Source organism: Neofelis nebulosa, chromosome 4 (genome assembly GCF_028018385.1).
Source record: "Neofelis nebulosa isolate mNeoNeb1 chromosome 4, mNeoNeb1.pri, whole genome shotgun sequence".
NCBI classification, from domain to species: domain Eukaryota; kingdom Metazoa; phylum Chordata; class Mammalia; order Carnivora; family Felidae; genus Neofelis; species Neofelis nebulosa.
Window position 1 is genome coordinate 55821283 of NC_080785.1, and position 27527 is coordinate 55848809.

At 38.0% G+C, this 27527-nt stretch overlaps 1 protein-coding gene across 4 annotated transcripts in view; it reads right to left on the reverse strand.

Moving 5' to 3' along the window:
• The window catches only part of SP4 (Sp4 transcription factor), an 83397-nt gene extending 56082 nt beyond the window's left edge, over positions 1–27315 (reverse strand). The window contains exons 1-3 of one of the 4 annotated variants that reach the window (XM_058724860.1): positions 27115–27313; positions 26579–26706; positions 24480–26034 (exon numbers count right to left, since the gene is read on the reverse strand). In XM_058724860.1, coding sequence (XP_058580843.1) covers positions 24480–26034; positions 26579–26706; positions 27115–27121 — 1690 coding nt within the window. In that variant the 5' untranslated portion in view covers positions 27122–27313. Of the gene's footprint in view, positions 1–24479; positions 26035–26578; positions 26707–27114 lie in introns of all 4 variants that reach the window. The other 3 variants (XM_058724859.1, XM_058724861.1, XM_058724862.1) reach the window with 3 other exon arrangements.
• Positions 27316–27527: the final 212 nt, after the last annotated feature.

Consider the following 27527-nt stretch of genomic DNA (forward strand, 5'->3'; position numbering starts at 1 on the left):
TATTATTTCTACATACGATCTTTAATTTTAATGAACATTCTGTCTCCTCGACTAGAACAGAAGCTTTAGAAAGCAAAGACTGTGTCTTATACCACCCTTTTATGTTCTATGAACTTAGCCCTGTGCCTGTACTTAGTAAGAACAAAGGAATAATCACAAAAAAATAGGTATGTTGAGAGGTTGTAAGTAACAAGAAAAAGTAAATCAGCAACCAAGAACACTACTAAATGTATAAAACAGGAAATAAGAGGGGAAATAAGCAGTCTAACATGAGAGCCAAGAATATGGGAAAAGGCAATCACAGAACCAGGCATTAGTGTAATAACCACCTAAAAACAGCAAAATCTTGTAACAATCATCATCAAATGCCTCTAGGTTTTCCTGTTTTACAGGCAGTTCATTCAAACAAGCAATGCTCAAAATAAATAGGTAAAACACAGTATTTGTGTTTTAAGTAATTTTTTTTCCCTATAATGCTATTTATTTTAACGAAATCCTATATATTAAGGTGAGCTAGTAGTTTGTGCAGGTGGGTACAAGGATTTCCCAAACATCAGAATGATAGCCTTAATTGCATAGAAATTTATAGCTGATCTGTCCAGCCCTGGAAATACAGAACTGGCACCCAGTGCTATGAGGGTACAGTATGCCCTGTCAGTTCTTAAGGTCACAGCTTAAAATAGTTACACAGTTCAGGGCCAAAAGAGGCTGGGCCAACACTCTTAGGCTGTCATGGATCAGTCTAACCCCACAGATGTCTATTTTAAGCTACATCTCTAAACAGCAAATTGAGCAACCAGGAAATACTAGCTTTCTACTTTCAACTGCAGATGAACAAGCCATAGATTTTCTTGAAAAATGTGGACAGGATCATTCCAACCATGTGAGACCCAACTTAGATTGTCTACCGTGCAATCCAGACGCATCTTCAGTTGTGGGGAATTTAGTGCTAGTCATCTGTTTTCACTTCCAATACAGATGAGAAAACTATCAGCACATCTTTGTGGGGAAAAGAGGATTTTTAAAAATTACATTGACTTTCTTGGTACACAAATAACTTTTAGCATGTTTGGTGGTGGGGGGGGGGGGTTGGTTGGAACACAGGTAAAAAAAAGGTTTTATTCACTTACATGAATTCACAATGATTCTTTAAAAAAATTCATTTATATAAATAAACTTTAAGAAACAGATCAGAGAATTATGTGCATTTGATAGAAGAGACTAATTTAAATAAAGATATGTGAAGACAAGGAAAAAAATAAACTTTACTGTAAAATTACAGTCAAAGCCTAATACTTTTAACAGAGCTCTACATTGCCTCTTCAAAAGTTATTAAGAACCTTTAAGTGTAACTATTTTGTCCTTTTAATTTCTTCATCACAATAAAGCTCCAAAAGACCATGAATTTACTATACCTATATTACTGTTTTAAATTAGTGGTTTACTTCATTCATTGCTCACGGCTAAGATCTCAAGATTATTTCCACATATATGCACTTGATTATGATATATGGCAATAGACACAAAATAAATTACCATAAAAGAATTACTGAAAAGAAAAAATAGTGGATCACATTTATATCCCTTTCCTTTGACCATATTAGGGAGTTTATTATTTTATATTTCTATTGTGCTGTCCCTTGTAAGAACTCAATGTGCTTTATCAGCTTGGGCAGACAATAATCTATTCATTATCAAAGAATACTCTTTGCCACTATCAAAGAATACCCTTGATGATTCTGAAAGGAAAGGAACTTGCACATTTCTAGACTGAGTAAAGACTATATAAACTTAAGAGAATAGCTTGAAAAGAACAAAATTACCTTTAATTATTTTTTAGGAAGCCTAAAAAGTTTCTGGCTTAGGTTGTTCTAAAAGGCTACCAGGAGATGTATATCACATTAAAATTTTATTTTCAACTAATAAAAATTTTGAATGATTTTAAAATCCTAAACAAAAAAGTGCCAAATATGGCCAGATTTACAATATCTGGAGTATAGCTCTCCGGCTGAGTATCTAACATTTCAGTACAAAAAGGAACTATAGTGCTAAAACGCAAGAAAAAATTTAATGGTTTAACGTTAACTTTTATTAGCAGTTACAAAACACAAGGTCAATTTAGAAGTGAACATATCAGGGGAGCCCAGGTGCTCCCTGTTAAGAGTCCAACTTTGCCTCAGGTCATGACCTCGTAGTCCATGGGTTCGTGTCCTGCATCAGGCTCTGTGCTGACAGCTGAAAGCCTAGAGCCTGCTTCAGATTCTGCGTCTCCCTCTTTCTTTGCCCCTCCCCGGTTCATTCTTTCTCTCTCTCTCTCTCTCTCTCTCTCTCAAGAATATACATTAAAAAAATTAATAAATAAATGTGATACAGATCATTACATAAGATCAGAAGATTTTATATTAGCAGAATATGGAGATTTTCATGCTACCAGAGGATTAATAAAATGATTATCTTTTATTCCAATTAACGAAAAAGGCAAAGCATTTCCAAAAGGTAAAATGCAAAGTTTACAATAAATATCAGTCCTTCAAGTAATTGACAAGTTTTGAAAAATGCCCACACACTTATGGAAAATGAAATCGAATCATTAAATATAAAACAATTTTTTCAACAGACCTACAAATCTTTAACTAAGCAGTGACTATATGCAAGGCATTGCCTATAGATACTGGAAGAAGCCAAGATGATCACAGTACTAGCAGAGGTGGTAATACAGTGGACCATTACTTAGCTCCACTCATAGCTGTTTGTTTTCCACTACAAAAACTGAAAGCTATGGCAATAAGCACATCTTAGAGCCTCTAGGAGATCGGGTATAACAGCTGGCAAAAAAAAAAAAAAAAAAAAAAAAAAAAAAGGTAGACAGGAAATCTGTCAGGGAATGGAAAACTTTTTTGAAAATCCAAATGAACTCGATTATTCTGTATCACTCTTACATGACTTAAGGTTATACTATAATGAAGTTGCTAAGTGCTTTATTCTATGATCAAAAAATAAAATTTCTCTTATTCAGAAAATTAGAGGATCCCTGGGGAGCAGCTGACATGCAATTCTAAAATAAGCTAGAATGACAGATTTTCATGGGCAGAGGTTCAACAATCTTCTTCAGTAAGTCATACCTTGTTCAACTACTTAATGTATTTCTTTAATTTAACCTAAATTTCACCTTCCAACATAATTACATTTTGTTCAGTTTCCTCAAGAAATGGACAGCAATCACTAGTGTCTGTATGGAGAACCAGTTTAAAGCCACCTTTCAGGCTTTCCTTTCTTTGTTTCTTTGAAAGTGGAAAACCAAAATTGATCCAATATTTACATAAAGATCCAGCAAAACAGAACACAGCAGAAAACAATTTCACCACAAATCTTGTATATTTACTTCCTAATATTATGTCTACTGAAAAATAAGAAACCAAAAAACCCACTAAGAAAAACTCACTATAATATAACTGTTCTCTCCATTTCTCCTCATATTATCTCATTCACAATATAATTACGTGACCCAGTCAAATTTATCATTAAAAGTACAAATACTAGAAAAATGTGTACAAGAAAATATCTAGTTTAAAAGTCATCACAAGTTTCTAAGCTTGTGATTCTAACAACAAAAACAAAGTTAAAAAAAAGAAAAAAGAGCTGAGATACAACATGGGTGAATTTTGAACATAAAACATCCAGATTTGGATGTAAAATATCTGAATATCTGTGCATAAAATATCTATTAAAATAGTTTACGAAATAAATAAAATTTAAGTAAATACATTAGATGCTAGATGAAAAAAATTATATAAATAGGAACAATTACTAAGCAACCAAACCACTGCCACTTGGGACAGGAGAAAACAAAATTAAGATCTTATTCCCTTGAGAAAAGGAAGAAAAAGTTGCCTATAATTTTCTTCCTAATAAAAAAAACTTGTAACACTCACACATCTATTTAAGCCTGAAAGAGTCAGACCTAGGTTACCCTGGGTTTGCCAACAACTATAGGTATGATTTGGGTAAACTATATATCCACTTTGGGCCTTAATCTTCTCACTTACAAACAAAAAGAGCTGAACCAAAGACGGTATGTAAAGGTAGCTTGGAAATCAGAATTTGTCATCTTTCCATGAAGTTTTAAAAAGGTGTATATACATACATACATATTTGTGTATACATATACATACATATGCATGCACACATTTAATTACCTACACACATACATATCTCAGTATCATTCTGAATATTCATGTTACTTCTTTTTTTTTTTTTATTTTTTTATTTTTAAAAATTTTTTTTTTTCAACGTTTTTTTTAAATTTATTTTTGGGACAGAGAGAGACAGAGCATGAACGGGGGAGGGGCAGAGAGAGAGGGAGACACAGAATCGGAAACAGGCTCCGGGCTCCGAGCCATCAGCCCAGAGCCTGACGCGGGGCTCGAACTCACAGACCGCGAGATCGTGACCTGGCTGAAGTCGGACGCCCAACCGACTGCGCCACCCAGGCGCCCCGATATTCATGTTACTTCTTAAGAAAACTTCAAAATTAACAATATTTAATACTATTTCTTAATAAGATTCTTTGCCATAAGCATTATAAAATAAATCAGCAGCTCACTGTTTTAAATATAATGTATCAATAGAAAATGTGAGTATAATAAGGCTAACAGATGAGAAGACCGGCTTGGAAAGACAGTTTATTATTCACAGTTCCCAAGAGGAAGGGGTAAGCCATGCCACAGGGGGCTACATAGGAAAGTACCAGGGTTAGTCAGAAGGCAGAGGGAGGGATTAGAATGAAAGAAAGAGCCACAGTAAACTATGGTTTCCACAGGAAGGAAAAGGCAAGACAAGGGAAAGAGGCTTAGAATTGGCTAGCTTGAATAATTTCAGAGGGCTCAGGAGGTACAGAGGCTGTCCCTAGTTGTCTGGTACCTGGCCCTGGGGTGGGTAGGACAGGCAGATGGTGGCCTGAAGTGTGAGGGCCTATCAAGGATAGATTGGGGAGTGGGGTCCAGATTGGTTGGTTTGTATTTGAAAAGCATACACAAGGGGCGCCTGGGTGGCGCAGTCGGTTAAGCATCCGACTTCAGTCAGGTCACGATCTCGCGGTCTGTGAGTTCGAGCCCCGCGTCAGGCTCTGGGCTGATGGCTCGGAGCCTGGAGCCTGTTTCCGATTCTGTGTCTCCCTCTCTCTCTGCCCCTCCCCCATTCATGCTCTGTCTCTCTCTGTCCCAAAAATAAATTAAAAAACGTTGAAAAAAAAAAATTTAAAAAAAAAAATGAAAAGCATACACAAGGGGGGAGTTGTTTACTATCTCTAGGAAATGATTAATCCTGGAAGGGGCAGTGCCCTCCAGGGGCAGCAAGACCCTAGATGTCAAAGCATCAGAATACAGAAAATAAAACCACAATTAACACATGCAATTAAGCTAAGTAATAGAGAAGTCTCATTTCTGCTGGGTATTTATTGAACACTCAGTATATATCAGCATTGCACTATACACTTCAGATACAAAAATGACCATGTAGTAGAAAATGAGACTGCAAAATGCTAAATACACACACCTGTTAATTTAGAAGAGAAAGGATAAATTTATGATTAATAATAGTTTACATCTATTTAATACTTTGGTATTTATAAAACATTTTCACACATCACTCCTCACACATTAATCCTCAGAAAAACTGTGCAGTAGGCAGTTTAATATTCATTTTACAGGTGTTTACTAATCGCTCAAGAAAGCTGAAGGGCATCACTGTATCACAGACAGTAAATGGCAGACCATGGGACTGAAGCCAGGTCTTGATTCTTGTCCACCACTATTTTCACCCACACCACAACGTCTCCTTCATTTTAAGTTAAAGATATAGTATTATTGTGTAGAAAAAAATAGTTACGTATTCCTAACCACTGAGAATTAACTGCTCACTGGCCTTTACTGTAACAACTGGGCTAGCATACTGAAAAGCATGCAGGATTCTTAATAACTAATGAAACATAAATTCCTTACTGGGGTACTTGTAACAGTATTTGAGGGCACAATTCTGTGTTTTTCTTTTGAACTTTTGTATAAGAGTAGAGTGCTAGACCTCACATAACCTAAGACATCATTTCCAAAATAGCTTTTATTTCTCAGCAATCAGGGGTAACTAAATACATACTTTTAAAAGTGCTTCCATAAATTTAAATTTATTTACCAAGTAGAATGCAAGAAAATATTATACTTAAAATTGTTTTTGAGGGGCGCCTGGGTGGCTCAGTCAGTTAAGCATCTGAATTCAGCTCAGGTCATGATCTCATGGTTCGTGAGTTCAAGACCCAGGCCAGGCTCTGTGCTGACAACTCAGAGCCTGAAGCCTGCTTTGGATTCTTGTCTCCCTCTCTGTCTGCCCCTCCCCCACTCAAGCTCTATCTCTCTCACAGATACATAAACATTTTTTAAAAATTGCTTTTGAAACTTCTGTTTAAGAAAAATCCATTTTATCATTACTTAATTTAAAAAAAAAATCATCACAGATGACATTCTACAAAAGCATCTTGACATTAGTACAATCCAGCATTTCAAGTAGTACTTTCTTCCCAAGGTAACAACTGGAACCTCTTATTAAACTCCATGCGCCGGTAGTTGTGATGCTGAAAATGGCGTTCTCCCTGCTATAATACTTTCAAGCTTAAAATTCTAAAGTTCCAGCAGACGAAGATCCTACTGCTCTCATGAGACATCTTTGGTCTACAAATCAGCTGTCATATGCTTCATCTTCTAGAATAAGCAGTAACAAGTTTTCTCCTTTGAAGCCAAGATATTCAAAGATCCACCTAACTCTTCTACTTCTATATTTCTAGATTTTACTTTATTGTCCCTGGTGCAGGCATCTAAGTCATGAGGTAGTAAGGTAATAAAATAGGTAGGTTGGGATGATTACTGTTAAGTTGGAGAGCAAGAAGGCAACAAGGACTGTGGTGAAATTGTTGGTCTGAAGATCAGAACCTAGCTTTTGGGAAGGTTAGGAGCTAATGGATTAAAGAGCTCTCTGTGAAGTCACTGTAGCTGCAACATGAATTCTCACAGGGCTAATCTCTGCTGCTTGTTAGCTAGAGAGGCTCAGACCTAAGCAAGCATACTCCCTGGCTTAAAGGGCAGCTTGTCTTTGACCAGGCATCTTCCATATCTATACCCACTGGCAAGGGCATTTTGAGTAGTCAAATGAGCTCCCAGATGGCAATCTGAATGCTCAAGGGTTTAGGGGCCTGGCCCTCATTTTTGCTGTTGCTAAAGGCTAGGCATGTGCTTAGTTTAAACGGATGGTGGTGAATCATTTTCTAAAAATTCTGTAAATCCTTACTAATAACTCAAACTTAGACAGATGACTGACCTTCAAAGGACAAGAGCGTTAGACTCAGTATTAGATGTGGCCTCGAAAATTTGCCAAAACAAAAACAAAGTTCCAGCAGATGAAGATGGAGATACTGACATTTCTCATTCAGTTTTACTCCCCAAAGTAATCAACTTGACTTAAAAACTAGAAACACTGGTAAATGGTATTTTCCCTGAGTTTTCCTCTTGGCTCACTGAAATAAAATTTAAGTTCAATTTGGTTTCCACAAACTTGTGCTTAAAATTATACAATTTTAAACACTAAAAAATATCTCAAATATTTCACTTTACAAAATACATTCACAAACATTTTATTGTAACAAAAGGAAAATACCAAGACCTCCAATCCCAAAGGTGACACAACTATTTAGTGGCAGAGTTAATCTGCTACCCAGCAACAGAGCTCTTTTGTTAAATATATCATGGTTACCTCTGCTCATCAAACTGCTTATGGAATAAAACATGTTTGCCTTCCAGTTTGAAAATTATACATAGTTATCACTACCTGTTCAGATAGCCACCAAAGAATCTTTTCAAAAGCACAATCAAAGCTGTGAACACTATGATTTCAACAATCAAGTTTTCTTTGTGACTTGGGATAAGGGTGGGAGAGTGGGAGGAAGTATGTTATTTTTTCCGAATTACCCCAAAATGAGTTGGTAGACTTGAAGGATAATGATGAAAGAACAAGGAAGGTGACGAATAGGTCCACAAACGGAGAATATAATCTCAAGTTTTTTCTCAATGTTTATAATGATTAAATATATATATGTAAATGCATACACACACAAACTTATAGACAAAATGAACTCAATCACATCCTTTCAAAATATAGAGACTATAAACTTACCCCATTCTCGTATACTATAAATTTACTCTGGTCTATCAATCTCTTGTAAAATGTAAATTGGTCTTTAATTTTCTTTGATAATTGGTTACTTTAAAAATGGGGAAAAAAAAAAAAAACCTTTTAAAAACTTTTCATAGAAAGTAATTTACCCAGGGTGCCTGGGTGGCTCAGTCAGTTAAGTGTCTTGACTTCTTGAATTCAGCTCAGATTATGTTCCCAGGGTCATGGAATCAAGCCCCACGTCAGGCTTTATGCTGAGCATGGAGCAGACTTGAAAATTCTCTCTCTCTCTCTCTGCCCCTGCTCATGCTCTCTCGCTCTGTAAAATGAGTGACTGAATGAATGAATCCCAGTGCTAAGGAGTAAGAATTTTGAAGCCAGATGGAATCTGAGTTCTTTTCCCAACATACCCATGTATTAATTCTGTAACACTGGGCAAATTACTTAACCTTTCCTTTCCTCATCTATTAAAAATAGCAATAATCTGGGGCACCTGGGTGGCTCAGTCAATTAAGCATCCAACTCTTGATTTGAGAACGAGCCCCTTGTCAGGCTATGCCCTTGGGATTCTCTCTCTCCCTCTCTGCCCTTCATGTGCAAGGGCATGCATGCACTCTCTCTCAAAAGAAATAAACTTAAAAAAAAATAGGAATAATCTAAGACTGAGATAAAAAAAGAACTCACCTATAATAAAGTATAGGACCCATGATTACAGAACGTGTCTACTTTGGTTCCCCACTATCTAGAACAATGTCTGGTATACAATGGCAGATATTTGAATATTTCTTATTATTTATCCACTAGACAACAATAATAAAGTTAAAGCACCATCCCTGTCAAATGAACTAATACATGAAAATAACAAGAGAATTATCTAATTAACATAAATTCTATACATATAATTCTTATTGTTTTGGGGTTTTCTTAAAGTCATTTCTTAGTATTTTCTGCAGGAAGTAAATTCCTGTCTATTGACATGTCACATGCTGATCAAGAAGCAACTCATGAGGGGCACCTGGGTGGCTCAGTTGGTTAAGCATCTGACTTCAGCTCAGGTCATGATCTCACGGTCTGTGAGTTCGAGCCCCACGTCAGGCTCCGTGCTGACGGCTCAGAGCCTGGAGCCTGTTTCAGATTCTGTGTCTCCCTCTCTCTCTGACCCTCCCCGTTCAGCTCTGTCTCTCTCTGTCTCAAAAATAAACATTAAAAAAAAATTAGAAAAAAAAAGCAACTCATGAAATATAGACTTCATAAAGCATACACTTTTTTACATACCTGATATTTTTATTAGTTTTTGTATCAGCATAATATAAATAACATTAAATTAGTATAAATATTAATTACCATATACTGATTATATTTAATAATGCATGATATATTTATATTGTTACATATTAATATTACCAATATATTAAATATTAATATTACTATATTATAAATATTAATGAAAATGAAATATAAGACTCCTCTATGGCTTATATTCTTAGACTCTGTCTTTAAAAATTCACTCAAAATTGATTTATGGTACACATATATTTAATGAAGGAAATGACTTTGCTGGCCTCAAATTCCCAATCAACATAGGATACACAAAGTAATACAACCTTTTTTTACTCTAATCCTCTTTATGGCATTTATGCCCTGTGTCTCGAAAGGAAGAAGAGTAGACTGCTCAGCTATACAGACATCAATGCCTTACTGAATACACTACAATAATTACAACAAATTACTTACAATAGTATTACTTAGCTGTAAAGGTAGGTGATAGTCCTGTTCACCCAGAGCAGCCTTATAAAAAGTACTTTCATTGGGGCGCCTGGGTGGCGCAGTCGGTTAAGCGTCCGACTTCAGCCAGGTCACGATCTCGCGGTCCGTGAGTTCGAGCCCCGCGTCAGGCTCTGGGCTGATGGCTCGGAGCCTGGAGCCTGTTTCCGATTCTGTGTCTCCCTCTCTCTCTGCCCCTCCCCCGTTCATGCTCTGTCTCTCTCTGTCCCAAAAATAAATTAAAAAAAAAAAAAAAAAAAAAAGTACTTTCACTTACTAGCTGTCTAACATATTGGCTGTATGACCTCGGCCAAGATATTAACTTCTGATGGCCTTGGTTTCCCATTTTATCAACCGAGGTCACCATCATTACCTTCTTCAAAGAATTGCAAAAATTAAAAGGGTTAATATATATATAATATTTAAGCAGTGTCTGATACACAAAAAACAATGAACGAATTCCACAAATGATCACAGGAAACACACACTGTAGCACATAGAGCATATACAGTGAGAGACAATTTAAGTGGTAATGGACAAAGTGCAAGGTCCTACAGACAAACTGTGTCTGGATTTTGTGACCTTGGGCAAATTTGTACCACTCTAGGCGTTAGGTTTTGCACCTGACCAGAATGCTTAACTTTATAGGGTGTTCTGAAGAGTAAATGAGTCAATATATCAAGTGTAGGATACAGTATCTGGCACACTATAAATATGCAGTAAATGTGGCCCGAAATATAAAACAAGCATAGGAGTTAAGAACCCTTTTACTTAATTCATTCATAAAAGAACACTAAATTAATTTCGTTCCCCATTAGAACACTACGGAAGAGGGAGTTCAGTCCCATGTTATTTTATAAGGAACACATCAAGCCTCACAACAAAGATGCTGAGTACCTGATTGCTGAATTTAGGAATGTAGGCTCCCAGCAGAGAAGCCATGAAATGGATGAAAGCCTATCAAGAGGTTACCAGAACCATTTACCTGCCCTACCATTAAAATCAATATAGGTACTGACATCCTGCCAATGAGAACAAAAGATGACAGAAATTCTAGAAATAAAAATTCAATGAGATTTAACTTTATAAAACTTCATTAATTAAATCACAACTATGATAAAATCACATTACTGCTTCAACAAGCACATTATCATAATTTGTAGTATTTATGACAAATAATCTGTCGAATGTTAACATCTCCAATTGGTTCATATGTAGATTTAAATATAAGGGAAAATGCAGAAGATTTAAAAACTACTTTAAGTAGAAGCATTTCTCCTATATAAATTCAATTAGTATTTGTCATCATCTGCATCTACCCTTTTCTTCTTCCTTCTTCCTGAACTCGTTGGCCTAGACATCCTCAACTACAACGAAACAAGGATTTTCCGCCCCCTCTCCCACTCCCACGCCAGGCATAGGTACCCACTTACCACAGCACAGATCACTATCTGGTTCCTATACTCCTGTGCAAAAGCAGCTCCGCTTCTGTGAACAAAAAGCTATGGTGACTTGACTCATTATTTACAGAACTGTACTAAACTCTCTCTGGCCGTATTATTAATTCAGAGGAACATAATAAATTCAGGGGGACAGAAACAACCCGTAAACTGTAAGCACTTTTGGATTCTCCTCGAAACTGCCCTCATTGCTAAGATTCTCACCTGCAATTGTCTACCAAAACACAGGAAACAATCAGATGTGAGTTCCTTTTGTTTCATTTTACTAACCACTTTTCCTTTTATGATCGTAACTCTCTTGTTCCTTTTTTAAGTATGCATCTCGAATCTATTCCAAGGACCTATCGATCTCATTCTCCTATGAAATCAAAGTTCTCCTTCCCCTTAGTTTAGTATCAGGATTTTAATGTACCAAACGATATCCATCAATACGTAAGCAGAAAAATACCATATAGCATACAAGACACAGCTTCTGCCCACAGGAAGTTTACAATTCAACTTTATGTATGTTAACATTTCTTGATCCCAGTCTGAAGTTTGCAACATTTGTAGAAAACTCCTTAAATCAATTTCCAAACTGCATGTAAAATCCAACATAACCTACAATGGCCCTCCTCAACCTGACCTGGCAAAATTTTAGTAATCCATTAGGGCCCAGCTCAGTTATAACCCTCTCCATAAAAACATTTCCAGAACCCTAGAAGAAAGCAGAACTAGTGTTTCTTTCCTGTGGGCTTCTACAACCTCACTCATAGCCTTTATTAACCAAATGCCATGTTGTAATTAAATTAACTATATATTCATCACATTCTATTGTCTCTAAGATACAGGGATTGTAAGGAAAAAAAGATTCCACTAATTATAACATGCCTTTGACTGTAAGGTACATTTCAATTTTGAAGACGTTGAAATGTTAAAAAAAAAGAAAAAAAAAAAAAAAAGTATGTTTTGGCAGCAAAGAAATAAAATACAGTATGTCCCTGCAAGAGATCATATATTCTGTGAGAGCATCAAACATGCCTCACTTCATCTTCAGTTTCTCAATGCCTATTACGATAACTTGATACAGAACAGAGAAAAAGAACAAGCAAATCTGATGTTTTTACCTAACCTGTTACCACTTCTTTCAGGTCAACATTCTCTGTACTAAAGGGAAGTTTGACAACCTGTGTTTTGTATTAAGCAACTTCACTGCCACAGTCCTTCTAAAGGCCACTGTGAATTCATGACTAAATTACTCCAACGACGTACTTTCTCCTGGGCTCCTAACTTTTCCACACTTTCACCTAGAGAGAAACACTTTAATAGTATCATTTGCTTCCTAAATCTTTCCATTCAATCGCTTTCACCCAGAAGATTCACGTTTTTGAAACTAACTTTTAGTATTATTTTGGCAGAGTCCCTTCTTCAACTAAATGTTAGGAAACAGTCCAACAAACACACAACTTCTCTGAAGCAGAGGTGGCAGGCTGCTCACGTGGCATACCTTGAGCCTCTCTGTGAGACGGCTGGCTGCGATGGAGCACAGACGGATGGAGCACAGATGAGGGAATGCCACTCGCTGTGTTAGCCACACGCCTCCATGTGAGCGCTTTATGCTTTTCAAGTTCAGCCACTTGGCTCAAGACACCTCTGTCTTCACTTCTCTATCGTCAGTCTCAAACGTCCACTTTCCAAACCAATCTTCGAGGCCTGGTTCAAGACCTATCTTCAACACCGAAAGCCTTCCTCCGTAAGCCTCACCTCCCCAACATGAGCATCCTTTTAAGACAGGTGAATACTTTCGGAGTCTAACACAGACTGAGCATGCAGCACTTAGATCTCATACAATTAACATACTGCTTTTTTTTCCACCTATAGATACACCTCTCTCCATCCTTAGTTGCACTGCAAAGGTTTCTGATATTCCTTTTATACAACTTTCTTATCTGCATCTGATATTTAACTCCAGCTAATATCCGTATCAAAACTACTCATTCTCCCACTTTACTACTTCACATTCAAGTGGATGAGAATAGAGACTTTAGCAACTTCCAACTTTCATATATAGTTGACCCTTGAACGACATGGATTTAAACTGCACGAGTCCACTTACACGCAGATGTTTTCAATAAATTCAGTACTATAAATGTATTTTCTCTTCCTTATGATTTTCTTAACATTTTCTCTGGCTTAAGAATACAGTATATCATACATACAACATAAAAAATATGTGTTAAGTGACTCTGTTTATGTTGTAACTAAGTCTTCCACTCAACAGTAGGTTATCAGTAGTTAAGTTGTGGGGGAGTCAAAAGTTATATGCAAATTTTCGACTGTGTGGGGTCAGCACTTCTAAGCCGGATGCTGTTTAAGGGTCAACGGTATAGTTTTCTTCATAATAGTTAAGCTTTTTTGTACCTATTATGTCATTTTATCTTTCCAACTCTACAAGGTAAAAAGTGAAGGAATTAATACGACCGTTTTACAAATGAGAAAAGGAACAAAACTCCAATTATAACATGTTTGTCCAGGATGGAAAAGCTAATGGGGAGCAGCACCCAAGCAAAAATGTGAGAGTTCTAATTCTTGGTCCTGTTGTATTATAAATTTTGAAATGTTTTCCTGCTGCCTGCACATCTCCTCAAGCAGGCTGTGAGCACCCTGCCCAGGCAGGGTGATAAGGGGGTGGCCCCTGCCTTGAGTTTCCCTTCCTACCTTCCCCTGACTGGGACCTAGTAACATTTAGATGAAATGCCCTCATGCCTTTTCTTATGTACGCCATCCTGACTACCCAAGAAAAGCATCTGCCCATGGGTCCTCGCTCTCTCTGCTCCCCACCTGCTTGGGTGAGCCAGCTCCCTTGGTCTCCCCTCCCGTGTGATCCCCTCTCAGTGTACAGTGACAGTCTCTCTAGGACATGTGAGCATAATAAACTTTTTTTCCTGTGCCTCTCCTGTGTCTCCTCTTTGGGCCACACCTGAATAGCACCTGGAACACAAAATACCTGTGCTCTAGGAAGCCTCTCAGTACTGATGTCTGCAGCAATAAAACTACTACTTACACCACACCACTCATGAAACAGATAATCGCTACTCCTAACTTTATTATTGTACCTAAGGAAAAGAGAACCTTCATATATCTCAAGTAACACTTTCTCTATTTAAAGGTCTCAAGTCTCAAATAATTTTTTGAAGTCTTTTTCCTCTTTATTTTAGCAATGGGTTGTGGAAAACTGTGATTTTTATCTTGACGTGAAAATATTTCAACGCACAGTGATCTTGCCTGATGGATTTAGTATTTTCTGCATAATTTTTAAAAAATTTTTCTTATGTTTATTTATTTTTGAGAGCGAGAGAGACAGAGCATGAGCGGGGTGAGGGGCAGAGAGAGTGGGAGACGCAGAATCCGAAGCAGGCTCCAGGCTCCGAGCTGTCAGCACAGAGCCCCACAACGGGCTCAAACTCACAGACCACGAGATCATGACCTGAACCGAAGTCGGATGTTTTAATCGACTGAGCCACCCAAGTACCCCTGAATCTTTTTTTTTTTTTTTTTTTTTTTTAAACACCTATGTGCTAGATATTCTGAGCCAAAAAGAAAGACCTACTGGATCTGTTCACTCCACTGGATAAATTAATAAATTCGAAGTTGTAAGTGCATCCAGAGTTTGAACTTTATTAGGATCCTAATTTTCCAAATGCTCTCCAATTCCACTAAAGTAATCACATCGTTGGTACTAAAGTGACAGTATCAGAAACATGACTAAACATGGCTAAAGAGCTACTGAGATGAAATATCCTAACTACAAATTCAATGTTGGACGACAAAGTACATGTTTAAAATACTAATGCTTTGCGGTCACCAAATAAAAGTGCAAATAACAGAAAAACATCTTAGAGTGCAGTAAGTCTAACAATGAAGAACAGAAATCTATTTATGAAGTAAAATATTATATTTATTGCTTAAGAGAATTCACCTTAATTATACTCCCTCTGTAATAAGAAAAATGATAAATGTGACCCTCAACCCCCACCCTCTAAAATCCTTAAATACTTGGTCAGTCATGTAAGTTTAACTAAGACTTCCAGAGAATTCTCACCATATGCTGGATGGAAGTACCCAGAATAGGACCACATAATCAAATATTCATAGAATCTTCAATTTTAGAAGACTTGCAGTTTACCTAATCAAACTTCCCATGCAAGAAATTCTTCTACATTCTGCAGTGTCTCTGACATGGACATCCAGCCTTTAATACAGGAAGGTCACTACTTCATGAAACAAACCATTCCATTACTTTACAGCACTAGTCCACTTGTGTATATAGACATATTCTTCTATTGATTTCCAAGGGTCAAACAAAACAGATTAAAAAACAACAACAAAAAAAACTTTTCCTATATCGAAAGACAGCAGTCACAGTTCCTCTTGTTTTAACAATAAAACCCCCCACTCTTCAATGATTGCTAGTGTGAAATGTTTTCCGCACTCTGCATTCCAGGAATCCCTTCTGATACGCTTGCCAGTTTGTCAGTGTCCATTTAAAATGTGCCACAACTAGCAAAGCACACAATATTGCAGAAATGGTCTGACAAACACAAAGTAAAGGAGGAGCTTTACTCTACTCTTGATTCATATCAAGCCAATAAATCCCAAATCACCTCCACATGTCCTGCAGTCAACCTAGGTTTTTCATCTTGTAGGTACACAATTTCCCCTACCCTTTTAAACAAAGGATCTGTTGTATTTATCTTGCTAATTCTGACCCAGCATTCCAGACTATTAAGATCAGTTCGAATCTCAAGTCTATCCCCATCGTAATTATTAGCAAAGTCTCCCAGCTTTGCCTCATCTTTAATTAAATAGGCCATCCTTCAGTACAGTATTTGAAAAAAATACTTAACAGGATTGTATCAAGGATAGAAACCTATGCCATAATACCAAGGACGTCTACTGAAATAGACAATCATTTCTCATACAATTGAGAAACCAGGTATGAATGAGCCTTTAAAGACATCATGACTATCAATGCTGAAATCAAAATATATTGTGGCAGCATTATTTCTTTTCTATACTCATCTGAAAACCTTAGCAAAAGAATACATAAACCTAGTTTCTTAGTGAAGCCATATGGGTTCCCCATGATCCCTGAATTCTTTTTTAAATGCTCAGAAGCCAACTACTGGATAATTCACTCAGGGCCTTTGTTAAAGATGTTATCAAACTCATCTGTTTGCACTATAGAATGTTTTCAAACAGTGAGGTGCTTATTCATGCTCAATTTTTCCATGTGCATAATTTTTAAGTTACTGATACTGGCCTGAAACTGAATTTGAAAGTTCCTTCTGATCCTAGGATGGCATTTATCTGGATCATTCTAACTTCCAAAAAGCAAACAAATGTCCCTTATCTACTCACTAACTTTGCACAAATAATCTCAGTGAATACAGGTCCAGTTATTTTAGCTGGAACTGAATTTTTCTTGCTGGTTGACAGAAGCACAGCCCAGCAGCTGTCTTTTCTCCATATTACATCATTTTGCTCAGGCAATACGCGTCTTTTGCTGTGATCTGAAGCCTTACAAGTTGTTTAAAATTATTTTAAAAGCCTACTTTATTATGAGTTTCTGCTTTCCCGACATTATTCTTAAAATGTCAAGCTGCTCTTTGTTTTCATTCTTTTCTTTTAATGTTTATTTACATAATTTTGAAAGAGAAAGAGAAAGAGAAAGAGAGAGAGAGAGAGAGGCAGAGTGTAAGCGAGGGAGACACAGAATCCAAAACAGGCTCCAGGTTCTGAGCTGTCAGCACAGAGCCCGACGCAGGGCTTGAACCCACGAACCACAAGATCATGACCTGAGCTGAAGCTGGACACTTAACCAAGTGAGCCACCCAGGTGCCCCTCTTTCTTTTCATTCTGAATCCTTTGTCCTTCCTTCTACCTTCCACGTATACTATTTTAAAATCTGAGTTTAACAACAAGGTCTCCACACAGCCACACTAGTTTCTATTCACCATTTCTTTTACTACTTTTAGTCATAATTATCTGTCCGTGCTACAGAATGTTAGAGCTAGAAGAAACTTTAACTGCAGAGTCAGCATTTCAATTTTCAAAACCACTTACCCTTTACAGGTCTTAAGTTTACCTACAGACACAAAAGGATAAAAAATAGCCTTCACCTCTGAACATATCCTTTTATCTTATGTCTCCTAAACAAAAGACTCGGAACCAATAGATGATTTTAAATCATGGCTCTACCACTAGGGCAAATTTTTTCTTTTTGTTTTTTTTTTTTTAATTTTTTTTAATGTTTATTTATTTGTGGGAAACAGAGTGAGAGAGAGAGAGAGAGAGAGAGAGAGAGAGAGAGACAAAGTGCCAGTGTGGGAGGGGCAGAGAGAGAGACAGAATCTGAAGCAGGCTCCAGGCTCTGAACTGTCAGCACAGAGCCTGACACAGGCCGGAACCCAGGAAAAGAAGATCATGACCTAAAGCAAAGTTGGACACTTAACCTACTGAGCCACCCAGGCACCCTGGATGGCAAATTTTCTTAAAGAAATTAAAACTCATGAGGCTATCTGTAAAATGGGCACAATCAGACCAGCTTACAAAGATATTGAGGATTTTAATGAAATAATATAAAATACCTAACCTAGCACCTAACAAGCTCTAAGGTAAACAATAAATGTTTGTTTTATTCCTCCACAAGTCTCATTTAAAAAAACAAAACAAAACAAAACAAAACAAAACAAAAAAAAAAAACAGAGGCACCTGGGTGGCTCAGTCGGTTAAGCATCCGACTCTTAGCTCAGCTCAGGTCATGATCTTGGGTTCATGAGTTTGAGCCCCAGCATTGGGCTCTGTGCTGATGGTGTGGAGTCTGCTTGGGATTCTGTCTCTCCTTCTCTCTGCCCCTCCCCTGCTTGTGCTCTCTCTCTCTCTCTCTCTCTCTCTCAAAATAAATATACTAAAAAAAAATTTGTTTTTAAATCGATACAGTAGCTTGACAGCCTGAGGATTTGCTTAACCTACATATACAGTTTACCAATCTCTTTAGTTCTGAATTTGCTCTTTCAAGAAAGTACAAAACAATGCGACTAAAATTCCAACATTAAGCTCATTAACAAGGCAACCTACAGAATTGTGCTTTTTACCAACACTCTATTCAGTATACTAAAGCTGAATATCCAGTGACAACAGACAAAATCTATCTGGGAGAACACAAAGTCAAGCTAGATACTCTCCATTTCTGGTCCCTAAACTTCAACTATATTTACTCACTAGCAAAAGATTTGAATAACAAAGCCAGCAATAGAGCAGAAAGACAACTAGAGCAGCAGTCAAGATTCTAGTGCTCACTTTGCCCAAAAGTACAAGAAAGTCATTCAACTTTTCTGGGCTTCAGTTTCTTCATTTCTAAAATACCACTAAGGAGTGAGGGTAGGGGAGAGATGCTCAATTATCTTTAAGTTACCTTAATTATGGTTTCATTAAGCCTTTATCTCACCACACACATACATAAGCAATTTGTGGTTCAACAGGTTTCCCTTTGCCACAATCTGCTCATTTATTAGGTAGCAAACTGACAGGCATTATGAACATCCAATCGTAACTAAATCAAGAGAGTACAGAAAAGCCCACATAAAAGTATGGTTTGGTATCAGGCCAGGTTCCCCCTTTCACTGTCAATTCTTACTATGTCATCCCCAAATACTTAATGTAGGACTGTGAAACTTCTGAAAGCCTATTTCTGCTTTCACTTGTAACAGAAAAATACAAAATCCCTTTATAAATAGACTTTAGCAGTGATATCCAATGGCTACAACTGCTAAGCAATAACATCAAAGATCCTTTCAAACTAAAATTCTACCATCTTGTAAATCTGTTATTTCTATGAGATCTATGTATAGCACTTTCCCCCTATCTTCTTTCTTAATCAAGCCTCCTTTTCCTTCTCTTCAACTTGCTTTTATGCCTACTCCAATATTCCTTAAGTATGACTTATTATAGGTTTCCTGATTCAGATTCAAAAAGGAGATAATTGGGGTGCCTGGGTGGCTCAGTCAGTTGGGCATCTGACTTTGGCTCAGGTCATGATCTCATAGTCTGTGAGTTGGAGCCCCGCATCAGGCTCTGTGCTGACAGCTCGCAGCCTGCAGTCTGCTTCGGATTCTGTGTCTCCTTCTCTTTCTGCCCCTCCTCCATCATGCTCTGTCTCTCTGTCTCTCTCTCTCTCTCAAAAATAAATAAACGTTACAAAAATTAAAAAAAAAAAAAAAGATAATTAAAACTCTATCTTCCCTTGCACCCCCCTCTATTCTGAAATATCCTAAAAGATGCCCTTTTAAAAATTAATGCGGCTCTACACTGGATACCTTTTCATCTTCCATGAAGAACTTAAAAATTGGCAATGATGTTGTTATGTCATCATCAACAAATCTTAAAGGTCATGCTATATGTTATCTAATGGGTAAAATCAACTTGGTAATTCAGAACCGAAATCACTTGTACAGGGTACAAGATGTAAGTTCTTCATAATGAATTCTACATGTAACAAACAGTACTAGAAGATTTTAGAGAAATAAAATTAGAAAAGCAAACCTTTCTAAAAAAAAAAAACAAAACAAAAAACCCCCCCAAAAATTAACAACCAAACACAGCAGGCATACGTATAGCTCTACACACAAATATGTATATATGTTTATAAATCCGTATACAAGTATAACACATGTATAGATTAAGATGCCTACTAAGAAAATCCAAATTAATTGAATAGCAAAAGAAATATTAGTATTAAACTTCAAGTCAATTTCTACTTTTAGTACCTCTATAAAAAAGTATGGTGTGGGTACCTGAGTGACTCAGTGGCTTAAACAACTGACTCTTAAGTTTGGCTCAGGTCACGATCTCAGGGTTGTGGGATGGAGCCCCACTTTGGGCTCTGCCCTGACAAGTGCTGAGCCTGCTTAGGATTCTCTCTCCTCTCTCTCTCTCTCTCTCTCTCTTCTCTCTCTCTCTTTCTCTCTGCCAACTCCCCCTGTCCCTACATTCTCTCTCTCTCAAAATAAATAAACATTAAAAAAAAAGTTGATTGTACTAGATTAAGTTTCCAAATTAAATATATATAAATCAATTCTTTTCTTTGGCCCCCATTTTCCCTAATTATGAAGAACTGGCCTTCCCATTGATGATCCCCAGGTTTCATACGTTAAATCCAAAAAGGTAAAGGAAGGTTGGAGAGTCAAGTTCTTAAAGGGCCAGCAACATCTTATCTTCAAGTTTGAACTTCCTTTGTGTATTAGCCTTAAAATGTTAATTACCACTAACATTGCCAAGAAATATCCATCCATCAAGCAAACACAGGTTCTTTGGCCAATTAAGGCCAAAACCAAAGAAAGTCACTAGCCAATGCAAGTTAATTACAGATTTAGATATCAATGGTCCCTACATGTTCTAAATTGTTTAAGAAGGTGTAACTCCTAATGTTCATTTTACCTAGGGCTCTTTGGCTACCTGAGCACACTGTGCAAACTGGTAGTCCTTTTAGAACAAAAATCTTACTTTCCTCACTTAGTTAAAGGACGTTCTTAAACCAGAAAAATGATTCGTTACCTGTGCTCTTTAAAAGGGATTTCTGCTTTTCCTTCAGTCAAAGTCAAACTCATAATCCAACAAGGAAACAAAGTATATAAGTATGTAAGGGCAACATGTACTTAGTTCCTACTATAATTCCAACTAATTAAATGCTAGATACTCAGCCTGGAAAGTCAAGATTCTGAGAGGAGAGACCAAACCACAGAAACACATTATGTCGAATTCAATACCATGGCAAGAGATTCCCCCTAAGTTGTCACTAACATTCTCTTTTCATAAAATCAAGTATGAAGCTCCCTAGCCTCAAGAACTAGTTTCATTTGATCTACCTTATCCAATTTTTTTCCTATCCGTATCATCTAGAACCTTCCCGTATCTCCAAGAGTGACATGAGGATGGATGGCAGATAACTTTTAGCCCCTGGGTATTGACTGAGTCATTGCATTTTGTCAAAGCCAACTATTAAGAATTTTTTCAAGGGACACCTGTGTGGCTCAGTCAGTCAAGCATCCAGCTTCAGCTCAGGTCATTATCTTGCAGTTTATGAGTTCAAGCCCTGCGACGGGCTCTGTGTCTCCATCTCTCTCTGCCCCTCCCCTGCTCTCTCTCTCTCTCTCTCTCTCTCTCAAAAATAAATAAAACATTAAAAAAAAATTTTTTTAAGAAATTTTTTCAAGCCTCGTAAAAACTGTCATGAATATTTAGAGCAAAAATTTTCCCCACAAATTAAACAAAATCAATACTATTTGGGGGAAGGAAATAGATATATGAAACAGTCAAAAAGTAACAAAAAGTAAATGGGGACACAAAGTAAAAGATCAGAACTTACAGGACTCATTTATAAAAGGGATATGTGGGTACTTTTTGCTCATTCTCCCTCTTGTAGAGAGAGTAAAGCACCTGGTGTCTACTGTTGATGTCTTAAAAACTCAAAGCCAAAAGACATTAATGAAAATAAAGCCATTTCACCAGCTTCATTAAAACCACTCCAGGCCTTGCTCCCAATTCCAAACTGCTATCTTTTCCATCACCTTCTATGCCTTAATTCAGCAAACATTTGGCAAGCACCTACTATAGTAAAAAAATAAAGTAAAAATCTATGAACTAGTCTCAGATGAACTGCATTGACTTGCAAAAATTGGTACATTTCTGATCTTTGTAACATGGTTATCTTCTTAAAATGATTGAGCATATCTATCTGAACATAAACTCTTCAACATCAACAAAATTTAAAATCTTTGGTTTCAAGAGAAAAAAATCCAACTACATAAAGTTTAAATTTCCTTATACACTTAAGCGACATTCAAATCATGTAAACTCTTAAAAAAAAAAAAAAAAAACACCAAAAAACCCAGAAAATGGAAGACTAAACGTACCTATTGGGAGTACTCAGCATGTGGCTAGTCAATACATGCTTGCGAAATAAAAACTGTAAATTCTTTTTGTCATTAAAATCCATTCTTTGAGGCATACATGAACTAGGTCCAACACCCATCTGCTTCCATATTTTGCTTTATGGCTCACTAGTAATGATTAGATCCTTGGTTCTCAAATTTCAACGAGAATTTAGAATGACCTGGAAAGTTTATCTGATAGGCAAATTCCATGACCACACCCCCAAAAGTTATAGTTCCAGAAAGTGGATGCTGCATTCATAATAATACAACATGCAAATAAATCTGAGTTAGGTGGTCAGAAGATCATACTCTTAGTATCAATGACTCACCCTCATAATAGACAAGGGGCTGTAACTGATACCAATGAGAGTACAGAAGAATTGACTATTCCTGACCTAACTTATAAATTACTCAATTCTCTTAAGCATAATTCACAACTAATGCTTAATAGGCAAATCAAAATTTAAGTGAACTAACTTTTGCTTTGATAATGCAAACTGTCAAACAATCCACCAAAAACAGATATTTTTCTGAAATACTTAAGATACTGTCAACGTTTAGGGAAAGAACAGGAAGAAAACAATCTATGGACTGTAATACAGAGAAACATTTATATAATTGTCCTGCAATAATTTTAGGGGGAAAACTACCACACTCAAAATACTCTTTGATTAGGTTACTGTCCTGTCAATACAAAAGCCACTAATCACGTGTCTATTTAAATTAAAATTAAATGAATTAAAAATTCTGTTCTTCAGTTGCACTAGCCACATTTTAAATGCTCAACAGCTGCATATGGCTAGTGGCTAACACACTGGATAGGATGTACAACACTTCTTCATCACTGAAAATTCTACTGGAAAGATCTGGTTTAGAGGTTATGGGCATCTAAATATAACATGTAATCTCTATTCTTCCTGACCAGAGAGCTCAATTTGGCAATTTCCAATCATAAATATATACAACTACTTTAGGTATTAACTGTAGAACAAGCAGTTTAGCATAATTTTTCTGAAACTTATTTCTAGAAAGGTCATTAAAAAGTGATGTGCTCATTCATATTATCAACATAAAAATATTTAACTAGAGACCTGACACTATCAAAGGCATGAAAACCACAAGTAGGTTTGCACCTAATCAGAATCAGTAATAAGTGTTTAATTACTAGGAAACAAAAAGTATTAGGTAAAATAAGACAAGTCAAGAAAATTTAAAATACTTAGTAAGTCTAGTTTCGCAAATACTTCAGAAATCTCTTTACATACATAACAAACAATTGCTTTATAATTGGTTTTTAAAATGACCTTACTACAATTAATTCAAGTTAGTGACATTTTACTATTTTCATTCTTAATTGCTTTTCAACAACTTCACACTAAAAAATGCCTAAAAATAACAGAACCATAAGATTTATATACAATTTTATATGCGAATAACTACTAATACAAAATCCTGAGAAAATGCTGGTTTTAACAGAAAAGTAGACATAAAAAGTTAATCAATTTGCAACTTAAAACTGTATCTCTAAACTGCATCAAAACCTAGTTTAAAACAACACTGTGTAAAAAAAACGCAAAAGCATGAGCAACAAGATGCTGAATGAGAAATAACTTGCAATTGAAGAAAAAGTTAGACTTATTACAAAGCAGAATTAAAACTTCAACAGATTCACAACCACGTATTAATTCAACTTTCAACCTACTTTCTTTTAAAGATACAAACATCTTTAACATCTTTTTTATTAGTTCTTTCTGAAGAGTTCAAGTGTATTCAAATATCTCTAAATTACAGAAGACAATTTTGATTCTAATCAGGAAGTTTTGCTCCATGGAAAAATAAGTTTATAAAACTGTCTAACAAATATAACTTCTACAACCTAACATTAAAACGTACAGACGCGAATGGGTGACACGATGACTAGTTATGGAAGTTAACATTCCTGTCATTTTAGATTCCCTGTGATTATGTTTATTTCAGAGGTCTTCAAATCTAAGTTAGCAAAGAAAAGCAGTAACTTATTAAAAACTGTATGAAAGGATCTTACAGAGAAAAGACTGTAGTAACTTACCTGCAACACTAGTGATTGTAACCGGAACTCCTTGAACTTGAACACCTGCAGCACCCAGGTTGGCAACACTCACTGTCTGAAGGTTAGGCACTGATGCAAGCTGGGCAGTATTCAAAGTTATTGGGGCACCAGCAACAGCCACAGGAGCAATTTGAGCAAGGGTTGTGCCACCACTTGAAGACACTGGGGTGATGGTTAATTGTTGGGATAACCCAGCATTCTGAACTTGCAAATTTGAAAGACTCTGAATATTCTGAACCTGTACAGTTTGCCAACTGATTTGCCCTGAAGGTGTTAAAGTTGGAGCCCTGATAAGCACCTGAGTCGGATTTACTGCTTGAAGTTGAACATTCTGCAAAGGCTGCTGCTGGATGGTCTGAATTGTCTGCCCTGACTGAAGTTGAAATGACTGTGGCGGAATAGCCTGAATAATCTGTTGCTGAGGCTGTTGGATCTGGATCTGCTGTAAGATAGGCTGGCCTACAATCTGCACCTGCTGAAGAGAATTTGATTGATCCTGTGTGTTCTGTATTCCATTAGACTGAAGCTGACTGGAGCTCTGCGCTTCAGACTCAGTAGCAGCAGGTGTTTGAGATTCTTCAATAGTGCGTTCAGAACTACTGGCTGATGTGCTTGCATACTGGCCCGTGTCTGCTGAGCTCACTAACGTGTCACTGCTTGTCAGAGACGTCGAAGCAGTGGTTGTGCAGGTAGTGGAGGAGGAGGGAGATTCCGGCATAGTACTGGCAGAAGCGGTGGTAGTGGTGGGTGTGGAAACTAACTGACTCCCGTTGGAAGTCCCACTATCAGTAGTAGTAGCAGGCTGGCCAACCTGTCCAGTCCCTCCTCCAGCAGTCACGTTGTTTATCACTGGCAAAGCTAAAGTCACTCCTCCAATGTTAATTGGTAGGGTTGTTACAACTTGAGCCTGAGTACCAGGAAGGGTCTGTAATTGCAGTGGTATTGAAACACCAGGTCTAATTTGGACTGGAACGGTCTGATTTGCCAGGTTTTGAGCAAGAATATTCCCAGAAGCTGTCCTGTTAGCAGCTGTGAGTATAGCTTGATTATTACCTGCAGAAATGAGCTGGATTTGACCCTGCAAATCCTGTAGAGATGAACTACTAGCTGGATTGATTTGAATCTGCTGGCCTTCCACTGTCTGAAGTTGTGGAATCACTTGGTACTGGACACTACCACTCGGATTTTGTACTTGTATGACTTGAAATTGACCAGGGGCGGAAGAATTACCTGATTTCGTTTTTGTAGGAGATGCACTCCCGTTATTACTGCTGGAAGAACTAGATGAACTAGAAGCTGGTTGAGAAACGTTATTTTCTTTTGAAGCAGGAGGAGTGGAGGCAACAAGTTGCCAAGTGTTTCCAGCAAGTTGTGTTGTTACCAGTTCTAGCTGTTGTGGTTGATTTTGAAGTTGCACCAATCCTTGGCTTGGATCTATAATAATTTGTTGTTGTCCAGTTGCTTGATTTTCACCAGGAGTCCCTATTTTGCTGCAAGTAGCTGCCAGTAAAGCCAGAGGAGAGGGCTGAGAGTCCTACCCAAAAATGAGATGATAAAGGAGAGGGGGAAAAAAAAGTGGGCGGATTTAGTGGAGGCCAGTAGATGGAAGGGGTTTATTTGTTTATTTATTTATTTATTTATTTATTTATTTATTTATTTATTTATTTTGACAGCTCTACATTTCAGAACTTACTTAGGCAATGACAGAAATCAAAAAGAAATAGTAACAAGAGCAAGAAGATAGAGGAAAAAAGGAAACAGATACTGTAATATAAAGTTCAAATAAAAGGAAATTTCTAAGAAACTTTTGTAAAGTATATTCTCATAAACTCAAAATGCCCTTGGGAAAATACACACCGTTTTCTACTGGTCTGAGTTCCTGATGTAATTTTAAACAACGTTATCCCTTAAACATGTGAAATCTTTATGAATTTACAATTTAACTTCCTCACTCTCAGAAAGATGCTTTGAGTGGATGAACATTTGTATTCTGTTCTTCAGTTCTGGGCAATTAAAGGACATAACTCCCTCTCTCCCCTTACGTTTCGTGATGAATGTTTTTATATGTTTGCTTTTACCTGGGAGCCTGAGGTTTTGGGTTTTTTATTGTTATTCTCTGGCTCAGAGGTTTTCCCTCCTTCTGTAGCCATCGCCGCTGCTGCTGCTGCCGCCGCCGCCGCCTCCTCCTCCTCCTCCTTCTTCTGATCTGCAACAAACCCCCCCCCCACGACAACAGGTTATTAGGATTATTATTATTCGTCTTCCCCCTCTCCTCCTCTTCCCCTCCCCCCGAACATTAATCTCCATAAACCCGCGATCCACGCACACCGGCAGGGGGTGGGGGAGAAGGAGGGAAGGGAGGAGGGGGATATCACAAAACGTGGTTTGAAACCCGACCCATCCGCTCCAGAGCAACACCCAGAAGGTTGTTCTCTCTCAGACATTAAGACAAAACACAACCCTCCTTCCCTCCCCCTGATACCCTCCCTTCCTCTCCTCCTCCCCTTAAAGCATCTCAGCGGCCCCGGGGGAGGGGGGAGAACCGAGCAGGGTCTGGGGAGGGAGGGAGGGAGGGAGGCGGTGAAGGAGACCGAGGGGGGTGGAGAATACGTACCGCTCATCCCGCATTAACAGGACAAACCCTCAGACGGAGACACAGGGATAGAGGTGGGTGGGGGTGGGGGCGAGGCGGGAGGAGAGGCCGGTCCCGCCCGCCCGCGGTGGCTCGGAGGAGGCTGTAGCTGGCACAGGCTCTGCCTCTTTTTCCGCGAATGGCCGCCGCTGGGCTGTGGCGTAGCAGCTCCTCTCTCCGCCCGAGCCCGGCTGACTCGCCCTTGATTGACAGCGGCGGCGCGCGGCGCGGGCGGCGGCGAGGGCTGGGGGCGGGGCCAGGGCGGTGCGAGCCCGGCCGACTCCCCACCCCCCTCGGCCTCTCTCCGCCGGAGCCGCCGACTCTCCACCCCTTCCCCCAGCGGATTGGCCGCCGACCTGCCGGGGGCCGGGGCGCTGGGGCCGCCTCCTCTCCAC